This window comes from Eumetopias jubatus, unplaced genomic scaffold, assembly GCF_037043125.1.
Source record: "Eumetopias jubatus isolate StellerSeaLion01/CBP00866 unplaced genomic scaffold, mEumJub1_p1.0 scaffold_17, whole genome shotgun sequence".
Taxonomy (NCBI): Eukaryota; Metazoa; Chordata; class Mammalia; order Carnivora; family Otariidae; genus Eumetopias; species Eumetopias jubatus.
Genome location: NW_028274823.1, coordinates 82,369,118 through 82,392,437, shown reverse-complemented (window position 1 = coordinate 82,392,437; position 23,320 = coordinate 82,369,118). Strand labels below are relative to the sequence as shown.

At 42.4% G+C, this 23,320-nt stretch overlaps 1 protein-coding gene across 1 annotated transcript in view; it reads right to left on the bottom strand.

The window, feature by feature from the left end:
- Positions 1-19,455: 19,455 nt before the first annotated feature.
- ASAH2 (N-acylsphingosine amidohydrolase 2) overlaps positions 19,456-23,320 on the bottom strand; it is a 114,613-nt gene continuing 110,748 nt past the window's right edge. Inside the window, exons 20-21 of the mRNA XM_088019965.1 lie at positions 21,688-21,776; positions 19,456-19,876 (exon numbers count right to left, since the gene is read on the bottom strand). Coding sequence (XP_087876091.1) covers positions 19,687-19,876; positions 21,688-21,776 — 279 coding nt within the window. The 3' untranslated portion in view covers positions 19,456-19,686. The remainder of the gene's footprint in view (positions 19,877-21,687; positions 21,777-23,320) is intronic.

Sequence of the window (23,320 nt, the reverse complement as noted above, 5' to 3'; positions counted from 1 at the left end):
GCTAGAAGAACTAGCATGTCCCCTGTGTGGGAAGACACTGCAGAAGCTTCTCCTGCACCAGGCAACAGGCGTCCCCCTAAGGCGACGCTCCCACCTCCTCGCCCGACTGTCAGGCCAACAGAAAGGGTCAAATCCAGCGTGACCCAGCTTCGGACACGCTGGGGCTGATAGGAGAGGAAAGAGGTTATACCCCCAGAAGGAATGACAAAGATTGCCTAGCAGATACGAGCAGAAGCCAAAGGAGAACCCCTGGGGTTGGATTGTGTGTGGGCTGGATTCGAGGGCCAACGGAGAAGGCAGAGTCCATAGACTTGAGGCACTTTGGAGACAAATCCCTAGGGAAGGGGCGAACTCATGGCAGGGGCTATATTAGTTCTCGGCTGCTATAACAGATCATCACAAGCTGAAACGGCTTGAAACAACACAGGTCTCATACCTGATAGCTGTGGAGATTGGAAGTCCAAGATGGATGTGACTGGCGAAAATCAACATGTCGGCAAAGCCGGGTTCCTTCTGCAGACAAGGGGAAAATCTGTTTCCTTCTAGAGGCCGTAGGCATTCTTTAACTTATGGCCCCTGCCTTGCATGGCGCCTTCGAATCTCGCTCTCTGACCAGCTGGTTCCGTCTTCCGCTAATAAGGACCCTGGTGATCACATTGACGTCCACGTGGATAACCGAGGCCCTTCTCCCCATCCTTAATTTTAATTAAATTAAGAACCTTCATCATAGCTGCGAACTTCCCGTTGCCAGGGAAGGTAACAAATTCACAGGTTCCAGGATTTAGGACACAGACATCTTTGGGGGTGGGGAGGGGTATTATTCTGCCTAATTCGGATGACTTTTTTTTTTTTTTGGACGTATAATATTGCATTAATTTAAGGTGTACAACACAATGATTTGGTATATGTATATATTATGTAATAATCACCACAACAGGTCTAGTTAACGTCTACCACCTCACACTGTTACAATCTTTTCTTGTGATGAGGACTTAGGAGACCCAATCTCTTAGCTACTTTCAAATACACAGTATTGTTAACCACAGTCACTCTGCTACACTTTACACCCCCAGAACTTATTCCTCTTATAACTGGGAGTTTGTATCTTTCAACCACATTAACTCATGTCACTCACCCACCACTCTCCTCCTCTGGCAACCTCCCATCTGTTCTTGGGATCTATGAATTCCATTTTTTTTTTTTTTAGATTCCATATATAAATGTGATCAGACAGTATTTGTCTTTCTCTGTCTGGCTTATTTCACTTTAGCATAAAGCCCTCAAGCTCCATCTATCTTGTTGCAAATAACAGGATTTCCTGCTTTGTTTTGATTTGTTTTATTTTGGATTGGATAATATTCCATTACATATAATAGGTGGCTCTCTTTTTTAAAGATTTATTTATTTATTTTAGAGGAGGGGAGGGGCAGAGGGAGAAGGAGAGAGAGAAACTCAGGCCGTCTCCAAGCTGAGTGCGGAGCCTGACACGGGGCTTGATCTCACGACCCTGAGGTCATGACCTGAGCTGAAATCGAGATCTGGACCCTTAACTGACTGAGCCATGCACGTGCCCTGCATGTAACAGGTGATTCGTAGAGTCTGGAGAAAATGATGACCCACTCTGATTGCAGTACGAATGCCTAAGTTGCCCTAGAAGGTGGTAGAGGAAATCGAAAGGTTCAGAGAGGTGGCATGCTGGCTGGAGATGCTGTGGGTCCAGAGTCCCACCAGTGGAGGGCCCAGAGCATGTGCCATAAGGGATATACCAGTGCGTGGCTCTCCTCTGCCGACCAGTGCTGACGGTGGGGTACGTCAGGGTGACGGGCCCCAGAATGAGAGAGACCAGGAGACCGTGCTCCCAGCCCGAAGCCAGGGAGCTGCCTTACCTTAGTAACCAGCAATGTCGGACGGGCAGCCCAGGGGCCCTCAGCCACACAGAGTTGTGGAAATGGTTAATAGGATATCCTGAATTCTCTTGTGTCCCTACAAGCAAACTAGGTAGGTAAAAAGTGAGGGTACAGAGGAGCTGGAGGCTGAGAGCCCGTTGCCTCAATAACAAGTCAAGATCCTTTGCTCTGTTCCCCGACTGGAAAGAGTTTTCAGATCCAAGACCCACTGACTGAAGAGATGGCCAGATCCCCAGAAGGAAAGGCCCCACAACACTGTGGCCAGAACATAGTGCAATGATCGCCTTCCCAAAAGAGCCCTAGCTGTTTCCTCGGGTGACTGCAGGCTGGTGGGGGGAGAGCTCAGAGGCTCTAAGATGACTGCCCACGGGATCTGAGGTGACACTGTTGCCCAGAGTGCCCGGAGCATCATCACTGCCTCCTGTTAGAGTAGGGCGTATGTAGTATCAGGTGACAAACAGAGACCGACTGAAGTCTGGCTTACGGGGGCTCTACCTGGTCCATCAGTCCCTCTCTGGCCACTTCCGTTCGTCTGAGCCAGCGGTGGTGAACAACTGGCTCTCTGGGGAAAAGAGGAGGAAAAAACACAATGCCTGCCAGGCCTCTCGGGTTCTGGAACCAGTGCATCCCACACTTAGAAATACTGCCCTAGCCCATGAAGGTGAACTGCCCGGCACCTGCTTCTGGGGCTGGAACAGATGCAATCCCTGTGTTCAAGTCAATCCCCTGTTACAGCTCCCCTCCTCCCAGACTCAGAGTTGGTCTCAGGAGGCTGGGGTTTGGTTTCAATGACGCCCCTAAAACGGAGAGGGGTTTCCGTTTTGGAGGAGCTGATGTCCAAGCATCAATTCTCCCTTCCCCGAAGCTCCTGGGCTCCTCACACAAGTAGACCTCTGGCCGGCCTGCCCTTCCATCCGCGGAGCTTGGACTTTTGTTCAGGGGCCCCCAGGGTAGCTGTTCACTACTCTGCCATCCAAGGCCAGGTAGCGAAAATCGTCCCCACCGGCTCACTGTTAAGGCCACAGAGGCTCAGAGACGGGTTCTGAACATGGACAGAGGCAGCATCACCTTGAAGGTGAAGGTGGGCCGGTTCACACTGAGCCACTCAAATCTGTAGCTTCTCCCTGAGGGTTTGGGAGCAGAGAATGTCTTCTCACGTGGGAACTCTGAAGGGGAGGGAGGCACCAGCCGCCCCGTGTGGGCACCTAGCTTCAAACCAAGCACACAGTCAGGAGGGTATATAATACACACGCATCACTTATGTAATACAAATGTATTTCCGTGATGTGCCGTAATCCTATTTCTAATCCACATGAAAAGTCTGGATTTCCTCCTGTCTCCTCAAACTTCTTAAATTCACTGTCTTTTTAATCCACTGTTGGAGGGGGGGGGGATTGGAAATCCAGAATATTCTCTACAACGTGGGTCAGACACACAGGTTTTCACATCCACTTCAACAAATCTTGCCAGCCGCTTTTTTTAAGGTTTTACTTATTTATTTGACAGAGAGAGAGAGTGAGAGAGTGAGCACAAGCAGGGGGGTGGGAGAGGGAGAAGCAGACTCCCCGCTGAGCAGGGAGCCCGCTGCAGGACTTGATCCCGGGACCCTGAGATCATGACCTGAGCCAAAGGTAGATGCGTAACCAACTGAGCCACCCAGGCGCCCCACTGTCAGCTGTTTTGTTAGCTGGTAGTCTGTGTTGGGTTTCATGGGCTCATAACAATTTGGAACAAGAGAACGAAGATACTCAGAACCTCCTCAGTTCAGCCTGAAGAACGAGGTACATTTGCCTCCTTTGGCTGTGTGAGGAAACTGACTCAGGGTCGCAGAGTGTGAGGGATAGAGCCACGGTTCCAAGAGCCTGTCCTGCCCTGCCCCCTCTCCAAAAGGACTGCTCTCATTCAACTTACATCTATACAGCTCCCAAAATAGTCTGCCTAAAAATACCTTCTGAACAGGTGACCTTCTGGAACTGTCGGTTCTTTCACAGCTACTCCTCGTTGGTAAGGTACAAAATCTATGATCTCTGCAGGAAAAGCCTTTGAACCTGAGTCTCAGAGAATTCGACTATAAATTCCGCTTTCGTGGCTAAGAAACCCAAGCCCAGTACAGGCCTGGGAAGGAACAGGAGCCGATGCAGGTTGCACAAATGACAAATTCCCCAGAGACATCCTTTCTCTCCAGATATCCTGCAAAATGAGACCAGCTTTGGGAGGAGACAGCTGAGTTTGCAAAGAGTGACACAGTGCCTCTTGTCACAGGCAGGCCACAATGTCTAACATCCAGGAGAAGCAAATCACCTGCTTCTCCAAGAGGAGCCTTTAAGGTGTCTCTATCCCAGGGAAAAGCCAACTGAAAATGAGGCCTCTTATGACCACGTTTCGCCTTGCCAAACAGAAGATCCTGCCCCTCGCCATGTGGAAACTGCAATGGCGTGTCCAGAGTCCATGTGGTGGAGTTGGGGACAGCCTACACTTAGGCGTCAGGTAGGCCTGGCTTTCAGTTCCAGCACCGTTGCTAACAATGTGCACTGCAAAAGTCCCCTCAGCCCTCAGCTCCTTCCTCTGTAAACTCGCAGGCTGTATGTAATGAGGTGTAAATCTGCTCACGTATGCCAACCACCTGGCATGGTGTCTGGTGTGTGAGAGCCCCGTATCTGAAATGCTTTAAAATAAATAAGTCATGTTCAACTAAGTTTAGGAAACACTGGATTAGACAGATTTCTTGCCATCAGAGAATCTAAAAACCTCTACTATCTTAATGTGTGTCGTGAGTCGCTGAGAAAGGGACTTTCTCATTGTTCAACCTTTTAGTTCATAACTTTTAAATATTAATGCATATGCATACTGGCTTCCATTTGTACTTTTGTTCTAGTTTCCACAAATGTTAGAGAGAAGTGTGCTTACCATAGGCTGCATATTTTTGTAACCATTCTTACTCCTGTAGAGAGTAAGTAAATTTATAAACAGCTGAGATCACAAAGTTACTCTAAGAAATAATTAGTCTCTTTTAGGAATAAAACCTGTGGATTGCTTACCAAGTGATAGTTTTCAAATATTCATTTCTCAGTAATTAGTTGGCTCTTTATCTCCAAGAACAAGAATTGTTACAAATCTATTTTTATATGTATTTTTGTATCCATTCATATAACTATGCAGTTATCACCTTTTTATCATAAATTTATCAATAAGTTGCTAAGTTAATAAATGACACCAAGATATCTTCCTTAAAAAAATAAACACGAAACAATGATTCAACAGGTATTGACCACCGACTCACGACTGTTGTTCATATTGAATTCAAAATGGTGTAAGAGCTTCTCAAAAGGATTCACCTATTAAAATATTATCGTGTCCGGGCAGCTCCATTATGAGATGAAAACGTGCGGTCTTCTGTAAAAAGCAAAAGTTTCCTCTTACTGTGATCGCACATCTTTTCACGGGCTTGGCGACACTTCCTGGCTGCCTCAGCAGGTGGCACTGAAGATTCAGGGCAGAGAAAATCCCGCAGAGTCCACGTGGACTCATTCTGGGGTGAATATTCAGTTTGTTTCTTACCCTCTCTAATCTCTGATGCTGCCCATCAGCCTGGAGGAAATGGTCTGTTTTGCCGGAGGCACTAAGGGGTAAAGTAGTGTCCAAAATATGTCTCTGTCCCTCCCGAAAACTCTGCCTGTGTATCTAATCCCCTTAGAAAAGGGGGGGGGGGTGGGAATCTGTAGAATTCTGGAGATCAGGAAGGGCAAATGCAGGGCCATTAGTTAGCCACTGCCCGCCCCCCAATGTCAACGACGGCTAGTAAATCAGAACACACTTGCACCCAGACCCAGACACCAGCTCTCAATCTTTTCCAACATGCTTCTCCAGGCTGCTACTGTGTGAATCAGTCGACAAGAGGCGCTCAGTGAAATCCACACGGTGCTGAGACTCTGAAGATCAAGTCCTCGACAAGAATCAGAGTCCTTAAGAAATGTATCCCGAATTCACCAGACGCTTTACAGCAGAACGGGGACGGGGACCCAGGCTTCTGACTCCCACTGAGGAGTTCTTATTGCACGGTGTCTTGAGCCTCGACTGCTGGGAGTCAGATTATTTAAGCAGAAGCCCCGAGGACAAGCCCAGATGATGGAGTCCCAGGGGTCTGGCTGCTCTCTCGTGGCCCCTTCCTCATTTGGAGAAGGGGTGGGGGAGGGGAGGCGCAAGTTAAGTCCAAAAGCTGTCTGTTGGGGGGCTATGTTATTTGTGCAAGTCTACTTGGAGAAGCAAGTCCTGCTCTGCTGGCCCGGAATGACCCAGTCCTCTGGGTGCTCCTGCCCCAGAGCCCCCACCCACCGTGCGCCGAGGCTTTTTACCCTTGGCTTTGAAGGCAATCAGGTACCCATCTTGAGCTAAATGGCAGGTCCCTTCATTGATATTGTTTTTTTAGGAACTTTCTATGATTTCTGTATGTTTTTCGCCCCCCTGGTTTTTCCGCTTCAAAACTGTCGCTCTCAAGTGCTTTGGGAAAAGCCGAGTATGAAGCCCGTAAACCACATCCTGCTACTTTTCTTCTCAAAACTACTGATGATGCAGAATGAGCATTGCCTGTGGGCTCAGGGGCACTCGTAGATGACATCCAGCCAGAATTTTAAATGTCATGCACCCAGAAGTGGTGCTGTCACCCTCCGGCTCATTCCTGATTGTCACGTGGCAAGTGCAACTCTTCAAGGCACTGCAATTCACCCGTCACCGGGATCCGAAATCTCAGCCCTTCTCAACCCCCTCCACCCCTCACCGCATTCTCACAGTCACATCACCCCCATCTGTTCTTCATCCACTCCTTTTACAAATGTCAGTGCAATACTTCAAACATACGGAAAAGACCAAAAGAATAGTAACATAACGGACCCCCGTGTCTCCACCATTAACATCTAGCAAGTGGTTGTGCTTTCCCGTAATTACTTCACGTGTCTTTTTTTTTATTTTAAAATAAATGTTTATTTTTCAATTTTTTAATTTTAATTCCAGTGTAGTTAACAGTGTTATATTAGTTTCAATAGTATTATATTAGTATACAATAGTGATTCAATAACTCCGTACATGACTCAGTGCTCAACATGACAAGTGGACTCTTAATTCCCTTCACCTCTTTCTTCCAACCCCTCGCCTACCTCCCCTCTGGAACCATCAGTTTGTTCTCTCTAGTTAAGAGTCTGGTTTTTTGTTTGTCTCTTTTTCTCTTCATGTGTTTCTTAAGCTCCACACATGAGTGAAATCATTTGATATTTGTCTTTTTCCGACTTATTTCACTTAGCATTCTACCCTCTAGTTCCATCTATGTTGTTGCAAATGCCAAGATCTCACACTTTCTTATGATTGAATAATATTCCATTGTATATATGCCACATCATCTTTATCCATTCATCAGTTGATGGACAGTTGCTTTGCCTCCATATCCTGGCTACTGTAAATACTACTATAAACCTAGGGGTGCATGTCTCCTTTTGAATTAGTGTTTTTGTATTCTTTGGGTAAATACCCAATGATGCAATTGTTGGATCATAAGGTAGTTCTATTTTTGACTTTTTGAGGAACTTCCATACTGCTTTCCAGAGTGGCTTCCCCAGTTTGCATTTCCCACCAACAGTGCACGAGGGTTCCTTTTTCTCCACATCCTTGCCAACACCTGGTGTTTCTGGTGTTGTTGACTTTAGCCATTTTGACAGGTGTAAGGTGATATCTCATTGTGATTTTCATTTTTGATTCTCCCTGATAAGTGATGATGAGTATCTTTTCATGTGTCCACTGACCATGTGTATGTCTTCTTGGGAGAAATGCCTATTCATGTCTTCCGCCCATTTTTTACTTTTTAAATTTTTTTTAAAGATTTTATTTATTTATTTCAGAGTGAGATAGAGAGAGCCCAAGAGGGGGTAGGGCCAGAGGGAGAAGCAGACTCCCTGCTGAGCAGTGAGCCCGATGTGGGACTCGATCCCGGGACTTCGGGATCATGACCTGAGCCAAAGGCAGTCACTTAACCCACTGAGCCACCCAGGCGCCCTTCTGCCCATTTTTTAATTGGATTATTCATTTTGGGGGTGTTGAGTTGTATAAGTTCTTTATATATTTTGGATACTAACCCTTAATCTGACATGTCATTTGCAATATCTTCTCCCATTCAATAGGTTGCATTTTGGTTTTGCTGATTATTTCCTTTGCTGTGCAGAAGCTTTTGATTTTGATGAAGTCCTAATAGTTTGTTTTTGCTTTTATTTCCCTTGCCCCAGGAGACAGATCTAGAAAAAGTTGCTATGCCCAATGTCAAAGAAGTTACTGTCTGTGTTCTCCTCTAGGATTTTTATGGTTTCAAGTCTCACATTTAGGTCTTTCATCCATTTTGAATTTATTTTTGTGTATGATGTAAGAAAGTGGTTCAGTTTCATCCTTTTGCATGTTGCTGTCCAGTTTTCCCAACATCATTTGTTGAAAAGACTTTCCTTTTCCCATTGGATATTCTTTCCTGATTTGTTTAAGATTAATTGATCATATCATTGTGGGTTAATTTCTGTGCTTTCTATTCTGTTCCATTTATTTATGTGCCTATTTTTGTGCCAGTACCACACTGTTTTGATGACTACAGCTTTAAAATATAACTAACTTTGGAATCGTGATGCCTCCAGCCTAGCTTTTCTTTTTCAAAATTGCTTTGACTATTCAGGGTCTTTTGTGGTTCCATACAAATTTTAGGATTGTTTGTTTTGGTTTTGTGAAAAAATGCTGTTGGTATTTTGATAGGGATTGCACTAAATGTATAGATTGCTTTGGGTAATATAGACATTTAATAATATTTCTTCTTCCAATCCATGAGTATGGAATGTCCTTCCATTTGCTTGTGTCATTTTCAATTTCTTTCATCAGTGTTTTATAGTTTTCAGAGTACAGGTCTTCTACCTCTTGGTTAGGTTTATTCCTAGATGTCTGATTATTTTTGGTACAGTTGTAAATGGGAATGTTTTCTTAATTTCTCTTTCTTCTGCTTATTGATATACAGAAATGCAACATATTGGCAATGAGCTCCTTGACATCAGTCTTGGCAATGATTATTTGGATCTCACACCAAAAGCATAAGGCACAAAAGTGAAAATATGTGGGACTACATCAAACTGCTTCTACACAGCAAAAGAAGCCATCAAGAAAATGAAAAGACGACCTACAGAATGGGAGAAAATATTTACAAACCATATACCTGACAAAGGGTTAGTATCCAAAATATATAAACATTCATACAAATCATTATCAACAACAAAAACCAATTTAATTTAAAAATGGGTAGAGGAACTGAGTAGACATTTTTCCAAAGAAGACATACAGATGGCCAACAGGTACATGCAAAGATTCTCACCATCACTAATCACAAATGCAAATCAAAACCACAAGATACCATCTCACACCAGTCCGGATGGCTATCATCAAAAAGACAAGAGCTAATGTGGTAACAAAGACGTGCAGAAAAGGGAACCCTCATGCGTTGTAGGTGGAAATGCAAACTGGTACAGTAACTGTGGAAACCAGTATGGAGTGTCCTCAAAAAGTTAAAAATAGAACTACCCTACGATCCTGCAATCATACTTCTGAGTATATACCCAAAAGAAATGAAAACATGATATCACAAAGATATGTGCACTCTCATGTTTATTGCAACATTACTCACAATAGTCAAGTTACGGAAAAAACCTAAGTGTCCATCGATGGATGATAAAGGAGATGTGGTATAAATATACAATGGAATATTATTCAACCATGAAACAGAAGGAAATCCTGCCGTTGGTGACAACATGGATGGACTTAGAGGGCATTACTCCAAGTGAAATAAATCAGACAGAGAGAAAAAAATACCACATGATATCACTTATACATGGAATCTTAAAAAACAACAACAACAACACAGGAACAGAGTGTAGAATGGTGGTTATAAACAAAGTCTGAGGATCTAATGAATAACATGGTGACAATAGTTGATAGTACTGTGTTGCATAGTTGAAATTTGCTAAGAGCAGAATGTAAGTGTCCTCACCAAAAAAGAGAAAAAAAAAAGTGTACATCTGTAAGGTGATGGATCTGTTAATTAATTCAAGGTGGGAATCCTTTCAAAACTGATACATATACCAAATCATCACATTAGACATTTTAATATATTACAAATTTATTTGTCAATTATACCTCAATAAGGCTGGGGGAAAAAAAGAAAATTACTATTTTGGAATCTCTAAAGAAATAATAGATCTAATTAATAATCATTTTGACTGTAAAAATCAAAGATCAAAAGTTGAAGGAACTTTTATAATGAATGGATCAGGCTGATGACCCCTGAATGTCAGGTCAATCTTAACTTAAATGAGACAACCAGACATTATGTATTTCCTGTTTTACGAAATAGAAAACAAAGAGCCCTCCCAACAAAGTATTCTTGCCAAAAGAAAGAAAAAATTACCTGAATCTAATCAAGCGTTTAGAGCTAATGTTTACAAGAAACAGTAAGGGTAGAAGAATAAGTTAAAACACATGAAGAAGCAAAAGATCATAATGTAGGACAATCTATTAGATACTGTGGTTTCTTCAAATAGTCTGGAAACAAGGGTGATAGGAGGAGAAATGTTATATATCAAGTATAACTTAAGAGATTAATAAACCAGGGGCGCCTGAGTGGCTCAGTCAGTTAAGCATCTGCCTTTGGCTCAGGTTATGACCTTGGGGTCCTGGGATCAAACCCCTCAGCCAGCTCTCTGCTCAGCGTGGAGTCTGCTTCTCCCTCTCCCTCTCCCTCTGCTGCTCCCCACTCTCACACACTCTTTCTCTCTCTCTGATAAATAAAATCTTTAAAAAAAGAGAGAGATTAATAAACCAAATGCTATATACAGAACTTGTTTGGACCCTGATTCAACAAACCCACTGTGAAAAGGTATTTTTTAGATAATCAGTAACATGTGAACATAGAGCATTAAATGAAATTAAGAAGTTATGGTCAGTTTTGTTAGATATGAGAGTGACCTTCTGGTAAGCAGAAGAAAAAATATTTTTATTTGTTAGAGAAATATGCTGAAGTTTTATAAGAGAAATAGTCCAGCTCGACACCACCCCCGCCCCATAAAATGTGAAGGAAGAGATGAAACACAAATGGCAAGCTGTTTGTGCTTTCTGAAGCTGAATGATGAAATATACAGCAATTATTGTACTATTCTCCTTATTTGTAGGTTTCAATTTTCCATAATAATTTTTTTCTAAGGTCTCAAGAAGTTCAACAACAGTCTAAGCTTGGAATCACGATAGCATTCTCATGATGTCCCTACCATGGTGGAGGCACAGAATGGATGATACCTATAGGACAAGATTATCAGACTCCTCTGGGTGGGCTTCATGGCAACGAACCAGGAGGAAATAGCATATTTCCCACAGGACCCCAATAAATTTTGTGCGAAAAATGGACATTGAGATGCGAATTAGTTAATTCAGAGAAAATAAAATCCCTCCAAAAATGAGATTTCTTTTCAATAACCTTTAAAACCTTCTCTTATTCACAAAAGCATTTCTTGAAATAGAAAGTATTCATTTATGTAAATATTAAGTAAATTATTCATAGAGAGAAAAACTCACTGCTCCTACTTTTTGCAATAACCTAATACATGGAAACAGTCGTCTTCTGCCTTGATTTAAAACTGGCACTACCAAATTCCTAAATTATATTATGATTCCTTTCTAGCTTTGTCTCCATGTAAACAGAAAGACAGACTCTATACTGACATGTCCCTCATTTGCTGCAGAGCTTATAATACTTGCCTAAGAGATTGGAGGTGAAAAACCCCAATTTAGTTCAATAAGAACTGAGAATAAACATGCATAAATATATTTGTCCTGATTCTGTCATCTTATAAATATATATAATAGATATTCCTAGTCTCACCCACAACCCATAAAAGATCAATTCCCAAAATTATGGAATGTTTATTCTCCATAAAATTTTAGTTAGAGCTGCATGAAAGCTGATTCATTTGGCTTTTTATGATGTATAAATTAATTTTAGAATTTACTACAGTCTTTGACAGTGACAGATGACACTCATAGGCAACCAAAGACAGATGAGACCAGTTGCCATAAAATGACCATATTATCCAAAAGAATCTCTTTTGGTGGGTGTCTGTAGGGGTGGAAATCAATCCATTGGCCATTGTATTCATTTCCCAGGACTGCCATAACAAAATGCCACACATTGGGTGGTTTAAACCACAGTAATTTTTTTGGCTCACTGTTCTGGAGGCTGGAAGTCCAAGATCAAAGGGTCAGCAGGTTGGTTTGTTCACAGCCCTCAGGTCTCTGCTTTTTGTTCACATTGCGTTTTCCTTGTCCGCATCTCTTTAATAAAGATACATGTCAGGGCGCCTGAGTGGCTCAGTTGGTTAAGCGACTGCCTTCGGCTCAGGTCATGATCCTGGAGTCCCGGGATCGAGTCCCGCATCGGGCTCCCTGCTCAGCGGGGAGTCTGCTTCTCCCTCTGACCCTCCCCCCTCTCATGCTCTCTCTATCTCATTCTCTCTCTCAAATAAATAAAAATAAAATAAAATCTTAAAAAAAAAAAAAGATACGTGTCATATTGGATACTGTCCTCTACCATGACCTAATCTTAACTAATTACATTTGCAGTGACCTTGTTTCCAAATAAGGTCACATTTGAGGTACTCGGTGTTAGGAACTTCAATCATTGTTTTGGGGGACATGATTCAACCCATAATAGCCAAAGAGTCAAAAAATAGAAAGAGGTCACCATACCATTTTCCCCAGGTCAATTAGTAAAGATCTGCTTTCTGATTTTATGCAAATGTGTTGACATTTATCCTAGCCACAGTAGAAGAAAGTGTCTCAATGATAGCCTTTAAGGAGACTACAATCAGTATAGTACTTAGAACACAAGTTTCTGCTGTTCTAACAGTGACGTGAATAGTAAAAGATGAGATGCGGGTTTCTTCCCCCCCTCAGTTAATCATCTGAAATGAAGCAGTCAAGGAATGATTTGACTCCCAGGGACTAGCAAGGACCCAGGCATCTTTTATAGGATGGCCATCCTTGACATGGAGCTCCCATCTCTAGACTGCAAGATGGCCAATCCAGCTCTTGCCACCTTGTCGGTTACTAGGAAGGGAACTGGATAAGGGAGTGTATGACTATCTCTTCTGAGGGCACAAGTAGGGAAATAGAACATAGTACGTCTATCTTCCCACTGAACAGAACTTAGTCGGATGGCTATTCCCAGCTGCCAGATTCCGTCCTGGGATACACCCAGGCTGAGAAATGGAGCCCTGCCCCTGGGACCAATGCAAACTCTCACTATGGATGGGAAAGCAGATACAGAATGGCCACTAACTGCCTCTACCACATCCCACCAACCCCGTAGATAACCACACTACCTCTTGCATATGCCTTCCACATTCTTAAGAAATTGCTCCTCTCAAGTGTTAGAGGCTTAACTCAGTCCTTAACCGTTTTAGTTTCTCTACAACCTTTATCTCTAATTGACCTTTTGGGAGTTCTCTCTTCCTGCTCTCCAAACTCTACTAATTGCTCTTCATAGTAATAGCATTTTCTGGTCTTCCTGCTCCTCCCCCTTCCTAAAAGTATGTGTCCCCCAGAGGCCTGTCATCCAGGCTCTTTCCACTTCTTTGGCCTTCTTGCAAGTCATCAACTTCCTTGATTTCTGCTATTGGATTGAAATGGATGCTTCCCGGATCTCTCTGTTTTGCCCTACTTTCTTTGCAAAAGCTGAGCTCCCCATTTCTCACTATGCGCTGGACTTTGCTGCCTGGACACTTTGTCAAGTCTCAGGCACCCAAACCCAGATTTGCTCATCCCTCTGCAGCCCGCTTCCCTTTACACTAGTACTTGTTTCTACTGTTACTGTCACCCAAATGACATTTCAGGGTTTTAAATTTTTAAAACTGTCTTTCTTCCCCTCCCCATCCCATCAATCAGTAAGGCATGACCATTTTAACTGCAGAGTTTCCTACACTCCCATGTTCTGACCCATTCCTGAAGCTGCTTCTGGTTCCGGTTCTGACCTCCACTGTCTGTCAGTCTACACAACTCTCAGAGCCTCAGTTGTGTCACACATTCCAACTCTTCCTACGCTAACATCAGAGATGCCAAAAGATCAGGAAAAGCATAATGTCTCCTGGGCAAATGATGGATTCAGTTCACAATGGAGAATTTTTTTAATTTCCTACTCTTTTCTAGATATTTATATGCATCATCTTACATAATACTCAGTGACAGCTAAGTTAATTAACAGCTAAATAAATAAATAATTAAGCATATTCCATATGCCAGACCCTCTGCCAACAACTCTACCTTACTCTAATCTCACAAACTAACAATGTAAGTGCTTTCGTTGTTCTCATTCATATATTAGGAAATAGAGATGCATTAAGAAACTGAAGCTTTAAGAAACTGAGTAAATTACTCAGGGTTGGAGATTGGATAAATGGTAGAACTAAGATTTGAACCAACTGGTCTCCAGAATTTGTTCCCTATTAGTTTCCAATGAGTTTTCTCTCTTAACCATTAAATTCTACAACCCCCTATCAATCATAGAAGGGCATTTTTGTTACACCATTTTATAAACCAAGGATGCTCATTAATCCTCCCAAGGTCGCAGACATCATTCAATCCAAGTTGACCAGACTTTAAAAACCTAGGTTCTTTCTTTCACATTATACAACTTCTCACTTATGGCCCATGGTTAAAAGCTACCCCTTAGTCTCCCTGACATAGTTTACATCTGTGGACTTGAGGCTAAGAGAAAGTGATAAGAGTGGCAATGTGTCAGCACAACACCATCCACAGCTTCAGAAAGACATTCAAAGTACATACTCTCATTGTGGTGGTGCCAACTTTATAAAATCATACAAGCCAGTTTATTGAAATTCCACTTAGGAATGTTGCGGGTCCATGTTGGACTTTCTTCCAAAGTTACAATGGCTGGGATGTTAAGTTCTGATATTCATTGGCTTACCCTGGTCTTGTAATGAATAAGGAAGCTCCAAGAGAGCAGGGAATATGGTCATGTCAATCTTTCCTGAGAGTGGGGATTCAGAGAGTGGGGTGGTAGGTTTGTTTTCTTCTGTTAGTGTTAAGCCAATATCCCAGGTTTCTGATTGCTCGTTATCCTAAAACACAGCCAAAAAAAAAAAAAAAATCAACACAGCCTCAGTCTCTGATAACTTGAAATTATGCAGACCAAAGTAATTTTGAAGTATATGTGGGTGTGTCAGTTTTTTTAGTAGTAATAAGTACTTATAAGATGTAGGCTGGAACTCTGGACTCCATCTAAAGGGAGAGAGTGGTCTTTATGGGCTATACTCACCCACTTAGTAGGCGTAAAAAAGGCAAAAGAAAATCAAGGTTTGGAAACATGAAATGGACAGAAGCAAAAGTAGTCTTAATAAATCCAATTCCAAGAAATGGTTACAGCCTATGAAGACAGAAAGTTGATACCCAATGTCACTGGAGACTGGGAACCAAAATCAGTTTCCTCAGTTCTAAAAGATGTGTCTTCTTAGTTTGGCAAAGGGGAAATACATTCACGTGCATTCACGTTATAAGTGAAGGGTCTTAAGGGGGGAAATGCTAATATGAATATAACACCAAATTGCTATTTATGAAGGTGAAGTTCAGGGCTCCGTGTCTGACCATCATTCTTCCCTTGCACTGTAACTACAGGCTTGATTAAACTATCTGATATTCCCCCTACCTAAAAAGTGTAGTCATCCTGCATCCATGCATGTAAACACACACACACACACACACACACCACACACACACACACACACACACACACACACACCCCATTACCTTTCTTCTAGCTAATATCCTTTGGGTCTTAGCTTAGATGTTATTTCCCCCAGGAAGCCTACTATAATATCCCCAAACCCAATAAGATATCATCTCTAACAGCCTAAACAGCTGCAATCTGGGTCACTCTGTACAGAATGGCCTCTCTACCTGTCTGTTTCTTCCATTAAGACTCGAAGTTCCTTGATGGCAAGAACTTGCTGTCTTGATCATTACTGTATCCTTAGGGGGTAGCACAGTGCCCACAAAGTATTTAGGTGCTCTGTATAAATTTGCTGAATGAACACACAGATTTTGCAGTTTAGAGAGCAAGTCCTGTTGCCATCAAGGTTCCAAGATGTGTTCTTTCCTGAAACAGACTGGCTAAAATAAAAGGAGTGTCGATTATATCAAAGAGCTGTTAGGTTGGCTCTGCGGTTAGTATTGCTTGCCTATCATGGTAACGGGAATGCTGGTCACAATGAGTCTGTTGACCCTCTTACTGAACAGCTACTTGCACCATCTCTTTCTCCCTGCTGATCAAAACCTGCCTCCCCACCCAGAGGCAGAAAATGCCAAATATTCTCTCAGGCTCCCTTGAAGCTATGTGACCCAACTGTAGACAAGGAAAGGTAAGGGGGGTTCTACTTGGGTTTCTACTAAATATTTTTTACCTTCCAAAAAGGGATTCTGGAAACTCTCCTCTTCCTTCTTGCTGCTGGAAGACATGAAGTAGCTCTCTTTAGACTGAGGTGACAAGCCTGAGAATTAAAGTTGGTATGTCAAGAAAAAAAAAGCCAGTGACATCCTGGAATGGTTGTGGGAAAGCTGACTTTGTCACCTTAGGGTTTACTGCTATGTGGGATTGTTAGTGTCGTTAGCATTTGGACCCCTGTTGATCAGGAATATTTTGTTACTTACAGGTGAACACAGTCTAACTAATCATGTAAGAAACATGCAAATTCCTCTGTGGCATCGTGATATTCCAAAGCCAGTATAAGCCAGCAGGTGGGGTTAGGATACGCGGGAGCCAAAATCATTATTGCAAGAACTAAAGACATGAAAGGATCATCTACTGATGAAATCTTTTGGCTAAAGATGAAATCCATGTGCTCCTATTAAAGAAGGACAGTGTATCCGCCTACACTGGAGAAGCACGAGAGGGTAAATCAGAGAAGGACATTCACAAGCATATTCCTTCTTCACGTCTTTGTTCAGAATTGGCTCATGAAGCAATTTTACAGATAACTACCTGCCTAGGAAAAGCTCAGTTGCCCTAGTAGCAAAAAATGTTCAAAAACCCTATGTATCTTCCAGCAATAAATCTTTGGAGGGCCAGAAGGAACCGATGAAGGGGACCCCTTGTGTTTGGGTGGTACTTACAGACGCCATTCACATCACTTCCCAGCCTGACCTACATGGAATCCAGCACCATTCCTTCCTTCTCTTAGGAAAAAAAGTCATCATTTGTCTGCATCCCTTCTCAACAGAACATACTTTCCCAATGGTACTTATTAATTTATTATTAAATATGATATTGCATATTTGCAATTTTACATAATACTCATTGAAAAATATAGAGGGATCATTCGGTACTTTCTGAGAAAGTCACAGCATCCTTCAAACCAGAGTGGACAGATGACAACAAACAGAACACAGACACTTTGACACGAGACACAATATCTTCCGCAGATGCCTTCTCCCACCAACCACCCTCATTTTTCCCCATGTTCTCCAGCAATTTCAGGAGCTTTCACCACACAGTTTAGCTCCAGTGAACCACTCCCAGCAGCAGGCTACAAACACAGCTAGGACGTAGGTTTGTATATTCACAGGTCCGTTTTGCCTCTTTGTGGTGTTGCCTAATGCAGGAGTGAATAGCTATGGTTTCTGTCACGCAGGATCTGGTCTTATTTTCCCATACAAACCACAGAAATGGAACTGCGTGGGTTGGAAGAGACGGCAGCGAGTGAGCAAACAGGTTTCTGTGGGTTATTTGCGGCCAGGAGTACTAGTGGACCGAGGGCAGGTGCAGAAGGCTCAGCACCAGGGCAATGCCGTGTCTGGCTTGGCACAGTTGCAAGTAACCGACAGGGAATCACACGCCCACTGGAGAGCTTCAGTGGGAGGCATGGAGGTAGTGAAAAATAATTCAAAAGCTCCTCTGAATCATGAGAAATACTTTTTAAAATCTGATCATCCATCCTAATGTCATTTATCTGCCTAAGGTCAACTACGTACAGAATTTCCTGCTCCTGGAAGCCTCCGAACTGTTAACACTAAACACTGTGCGTCCTTAGGGAAAATGATCACTACTCTTTGGAATCCCGATGAGCTAATTCTCCAGCAGTGAACTCCCACAGAACCAGAACCCTGGTCCTTCAAAGAGTGTCGCAGGTTCATTCCAATGTGATATAGCGTGTTTAGTCGTACATAAGTGAACGCTAGGATTATTGTTCCTAGTATTATTACTATTTTCAAGCCTTAAAGTTTGTTTTTGAAATAAAGGGTTATTTTTTCCCCCTAAAATGTGAAAGCTTTCATGTACATAAAAAAGCGTGACCTGGCTTTTGGAAATTTACTTGGTAGCCTGGGAGCTAGCTCCTCGTTAACTTGGATAATTTCAAACGGAATTGTTATCTTCTGAGCAATCAACGTCAAACTGTCATATCTCATTCTTCCAGACACTGGGCTGGGTATTTCACAGTGCCCCCAAATAACTACGAAAACAGCTTTTTCCAAATGGTCTGGAGCCTCTTTCTCCCAAAATTAAAGCACCCAACCCAGGTTATATTTAAGATAGGACTCGGAGATTACTGCTTTTTAAATGTCTTCCAGAATTTATATACTGAATTTATATACTGAATTTTCTCCTTCAAAATAGTCCCCTTTGGACACTTACACATTCATCCCAAATATGATCACAATAATTGTCAAGGCCAGGCACCAGTACAATACTGGATATGTAGGTCTTAATAAATATTCTGTGATTGAACGAGTCCATGAGTAAGTGGGTGATAAAAGAACAGATAAATGAATTTAGAGCTTGCCCTTCGAGGACCCCCTTCCAATCTAGTAACACTTTTGTTTTAAATATCTAGACTAATGGTAAAGCTTGTGTTTTGGGGGTGAATGTGATTAGTGAAAACAGTCAAAATCCCTTAGAACTGGTCTTGGGAATGGGAGACACAATTCGGGGGGATAAGGGCAGTTAGGGAACACAAGGCATGATCAAAATATTACAGGTCGTCCTTGTGATTGGCCTCAGAAGGCAGTGCCAGAAATAATTTACCAGCATTAACAGCTCTGGATCAGGTACACTGACTCCAGGGTAATGGCTTTGAGAGGCTCTGCTCAAGATAGAATAGTCGGCATGCTAATCTCCACACTAATTTTCTCTAATTGGGTGTATACATTTCTGGTCAGTGTTTATATAATATATATTTAAGTGTGATGGGGGCAGGGGGTGGGGGGAGGTCCTGGAGCCTTTGTTAATCTCAAATCCGTAAAACTTCGTTGTTCCCATCTGCAAAAGAAAGAATCAAAGTCCACAACCTCTTTAAACTTTCCCAGCACTAACATTCAATAATTCTATACATAAATAGGTGTACCGTGGTGCACACACCTCCAAGCACTCTCACTCACTCATTTTCCAGAGGCTTCATATTGAGGGGACGTGTTCCTTCAAATAGCCGCAGGGCCCTGATGTCATGCATTAGGGTCTAGACCATCAGGGGTGTGAAGCTTCTAGAGCAAGGCGAATGGGACCCACATACACACACACCCCTCTCTCCCACTCGCAGTAAACTATCTGTCCCCCAACAGGGACAATTATCGAAGTCATCATCACAGTTTACATTCATGTGAAATAATTTTTATAAATTACAGAGTGTGGCTGCCCTTTCAATGAACTATCAACTCTTCATTAAGTAGTTACTACTTCAAAGGTGGAGGAAGTGCTTTCAAATGGAAGGATGACTGCCGGCTTGAGAAAGTCCTGCTTCCGATTGTGTCCGAAGTATCTTATTCTGTAGGTTCCAGGCTGGGCAGTGTCTGGAATATGCCATTGGATGATGGCATTGCTGTGACCCTGCAGTCCCTTGTGCCAATAGAAACTGTTGGTAGAAAACAAACAAGCCAGCCAAGTTTTACTCTTAAAAATGTGTGGTTAGAAAAATGAATGAGTATTCAGGGAGTACCTACCCTAACCAAAGCACTATCCTGGATATTGGGAGTGCAGCAATGAACAAAACAGGCACAAATAATATTCACTTTCTAGAAGAGATCCTTTAGGAAATAGCCATTTGTAGAAATAGTTTTACTTGTTCTACTTTTCTAACTACCTAAACACTATCCACCCCGGGGAGCTTCCCTCACCTGATACTCAGAATACAGGATGTCTCTTGCGTGAGAAATGCTAGAACACTCCTTTTGCCCATCCTCTGTGTTGACTGATACTGAAACTCCCAATTAGATTCATTTGTTAAAAGTATATATTTAATGAGTGCCAGACTCTATTCTAGAGGTCTGAGGTTACCGTAGTGAGCAAGACAGACATGGCCCAAGGTTCCATGGAGCGTATAACCCCTCTGGGGCAGGGCGGGAAGAAAGGTAATAAACAAGAAATCGACAAATGATCTTAAAAGTGCTAAGTGACATGAACCAAGTAAGGCAGAGGTATCTCTAGGGAGATGTTATTTAAATGGAACCCACACATGCTCAGAGGAAAGATTTCCTGAAAGAAGGAACAGAGATGCAAAGTGGCTTCAGTGGGAGAGCACAAGGTGCAGTGGAGGAACAGAATGTTCTGGTAGGAACAGAGCCGGGTGGGGTGTGGCACAGTGCTTGAGCTTACAGAAACAGTCAGCTCACATCGGTGCTTGCAGACAACCACAAGGAGTTCAGATACTCTGCTAGGTAAGTGAGATACAATGGGCTAACTGACTGATGTCCCCACTGGTGTAGAGAGACAGTGCTCTGGGCAGAGAGGGTATTCTCAACAATCTGTGTTTTTCAAGGATGGGCCCAGTGCTCGCATGACAGAGATATTCCTGCTGGTGAACAGGATGGAGGCCTATCCATGTCCTCCGTGTTCACTGCTATTCTGATTTGGGGCTTAAAAAAAAAAAAAATCATCGTTTTTTATCATCTGTATAATCTTGTTTTAATAATAAATATAAATTTATTATTTCTTTCAAAATGACCTATGCCCTAGAGTCCTAAAGATCAGAGGAAAATGTATGCCCATATTTATGTGTGATTATCAAAGGGGCCACAGTATGGTCAAACTTCGATTTTCGGTCAGCCATGGGAAGCAAACCGACACGCAACCCATCACTTAGTTTAAGACGATCCAAATTAGACACAAATTGGCAAAACCTTTGCCCACTTGTTGTGCAGTGTGAAATGGTATACACTCGGGAGCAGAAACATTTTCTTATTTTGGACACATTTTCAAATCTTCCAAATAATGCTTTTGGTTCAAATCAAGAATCATCGACGTGTACACGTACGATATGTTTTGCGTATAGACTCGTGATTTTCCCAGAAGGACTATCAGGCTCTATAGAGTGATAGCAATACCTCCAGACCAGTATGCCTTTCAGCCAGTTTGCAGGAAGGCTAGCCAGTCTTTAGGGGTAATGTCTGCGGCCATAGAGAAAAGCAAAACTAACAGATGTTTACAAAAATGGAGGCCATAACCTCATTAGCACCTAATCTTCCAGAAGCGCACACCACACTGTTTTGCAGAAAAACAGAATCAAAATGAAGTCTAATAAATCAACTAAATATGGCCAGAAGTCTCCTTGGGAATTTGCTATCATTAATATCATGCATTGAGCCAGGCTTCCCATTTGTCTTCCCTGCATTACTAACCAACTGTTGTCAAGGCTTGAAAGACAAAATATCCAACAGACATGCTCACCGAGTCTCCCAGGAGGCATCATTATGCACTATTTGCCATGTTGCTGATGCAGCTTCGTATTTCTCAACAGTGAGGAAGGTCTGATGGGTCTGAAATGCAATTAATATAACTGATGAGACCCTGCACAGTCATAGAAGGAACTTGTCTGCAAATACGTCCCTTGTGGACTGTAGGCCAACCTGTCAATACCTTGTGTGAAAATGTATTAGAATTTCATCCAAATTCTTAGGTGCTTCTCTTTACATTCTATGCAATGTCTTCAGAACGCTAATTTATCCAGGCTGTCACACATCATGCCTTTTTTTTTTTTTTTTTTAGAAAACTGAATGATCATAATTTTAGAGCTGATAGCAAATTTTACAAACGGGGGAGGTGAAGAGATAGAATAAAACTTGAGATATTTAAAAAGGCGTAAGTCAAACCTTTCCATGACATGTTTAATTGATCTATATTCCAAGACTTTCTCTAGTCACCTCAAGACTGGGGAGGGAAAATGGGAGAGTTTCTTCATCTTTCCTTCTCTGGGTAAATATACCTTCCGAGGGAAAGAATTGAAAAGGATGCATAAATCTTCCCTGTCTCTAGGGTGCTAAAAGCAATCCCTATATTTTGTCATAATGGATTCCTAGAAAGCACATCAAAAGCAGGTTTTATTTTTCCCGTTGGAAAATTGCTATAATAATTCAATTCAGACTAAGAATTCCGTGTCAAATAAAGCACAGATTTGAATAATATAACAAATTAAAAGACAGAGTCCATAAATCTCCAATTTTCCTCAAAAATCTTTTAAGATTTTATTTATTTGTTTGAGAGAGAGAGAATGAGAGATAGAGAGCATGAGAGGGAAGAGGGTCAGAGGGAGAAGCAGACTCCCTGCTGAGCAGGAAGCCCGATGTGGGACTTGATCCCGGGACTCCAGGATCATGACCTGAGCCGAAGGCAGTCGCTTAACCAACTGAGCCACCCAGGTGCCCTTCCTCAAAAATCTTTAGACTGTGGGCCTTTACGGGCAGGACTTGTGTCTGATTCACTTTTATCCATTACAGCCCTTTACACCTGTCACTTACAGGTGTTCAAATAAAACTTTGCTGAATGGGTCACTCACTTATACCTGGGCCATGGGATTATTTAAAACTCTACTCAACGAGGGGCACCTGGGTGGCTCAGTCAGTTAAATGTCTGCCTTCGGCTCGGGTTGTGATCCCAGAGTCCTGGCATCAAGCCCCATATCAGGCTCCCTGCTCAGCGGGAAGCTTGCTTCTCCCTCTCCCACTCCCCCTGCTTGTGTTCCTGCTGTCGTGCTCTCTCTCTCTCTCTCTGTCAAATAAATAATAAATAAAATCTTTTAAAAATAAATAAATAAACAAATAAAACTCTACTCAATGGATAGGTTATATTCAATAAAGTTTTCATGATGATGGTGACTTGTAAAGAGAAGGGTTTCCAGCCATTTAGGGCAGATGGAGTAGGAGATTGGGTGAACCCTCAAGGGGTCTAGAGTGTAGACCAGAGAACAAGTCTAGGCCACTGTGTTTGTGAACTATGTGACTATCCTTTCCCCCCTCCCAACCCTCATCTCTACCTGATACACAATTAGTTAACACAAGTTACTTAAGCTTTCTAGGCTTGGTTT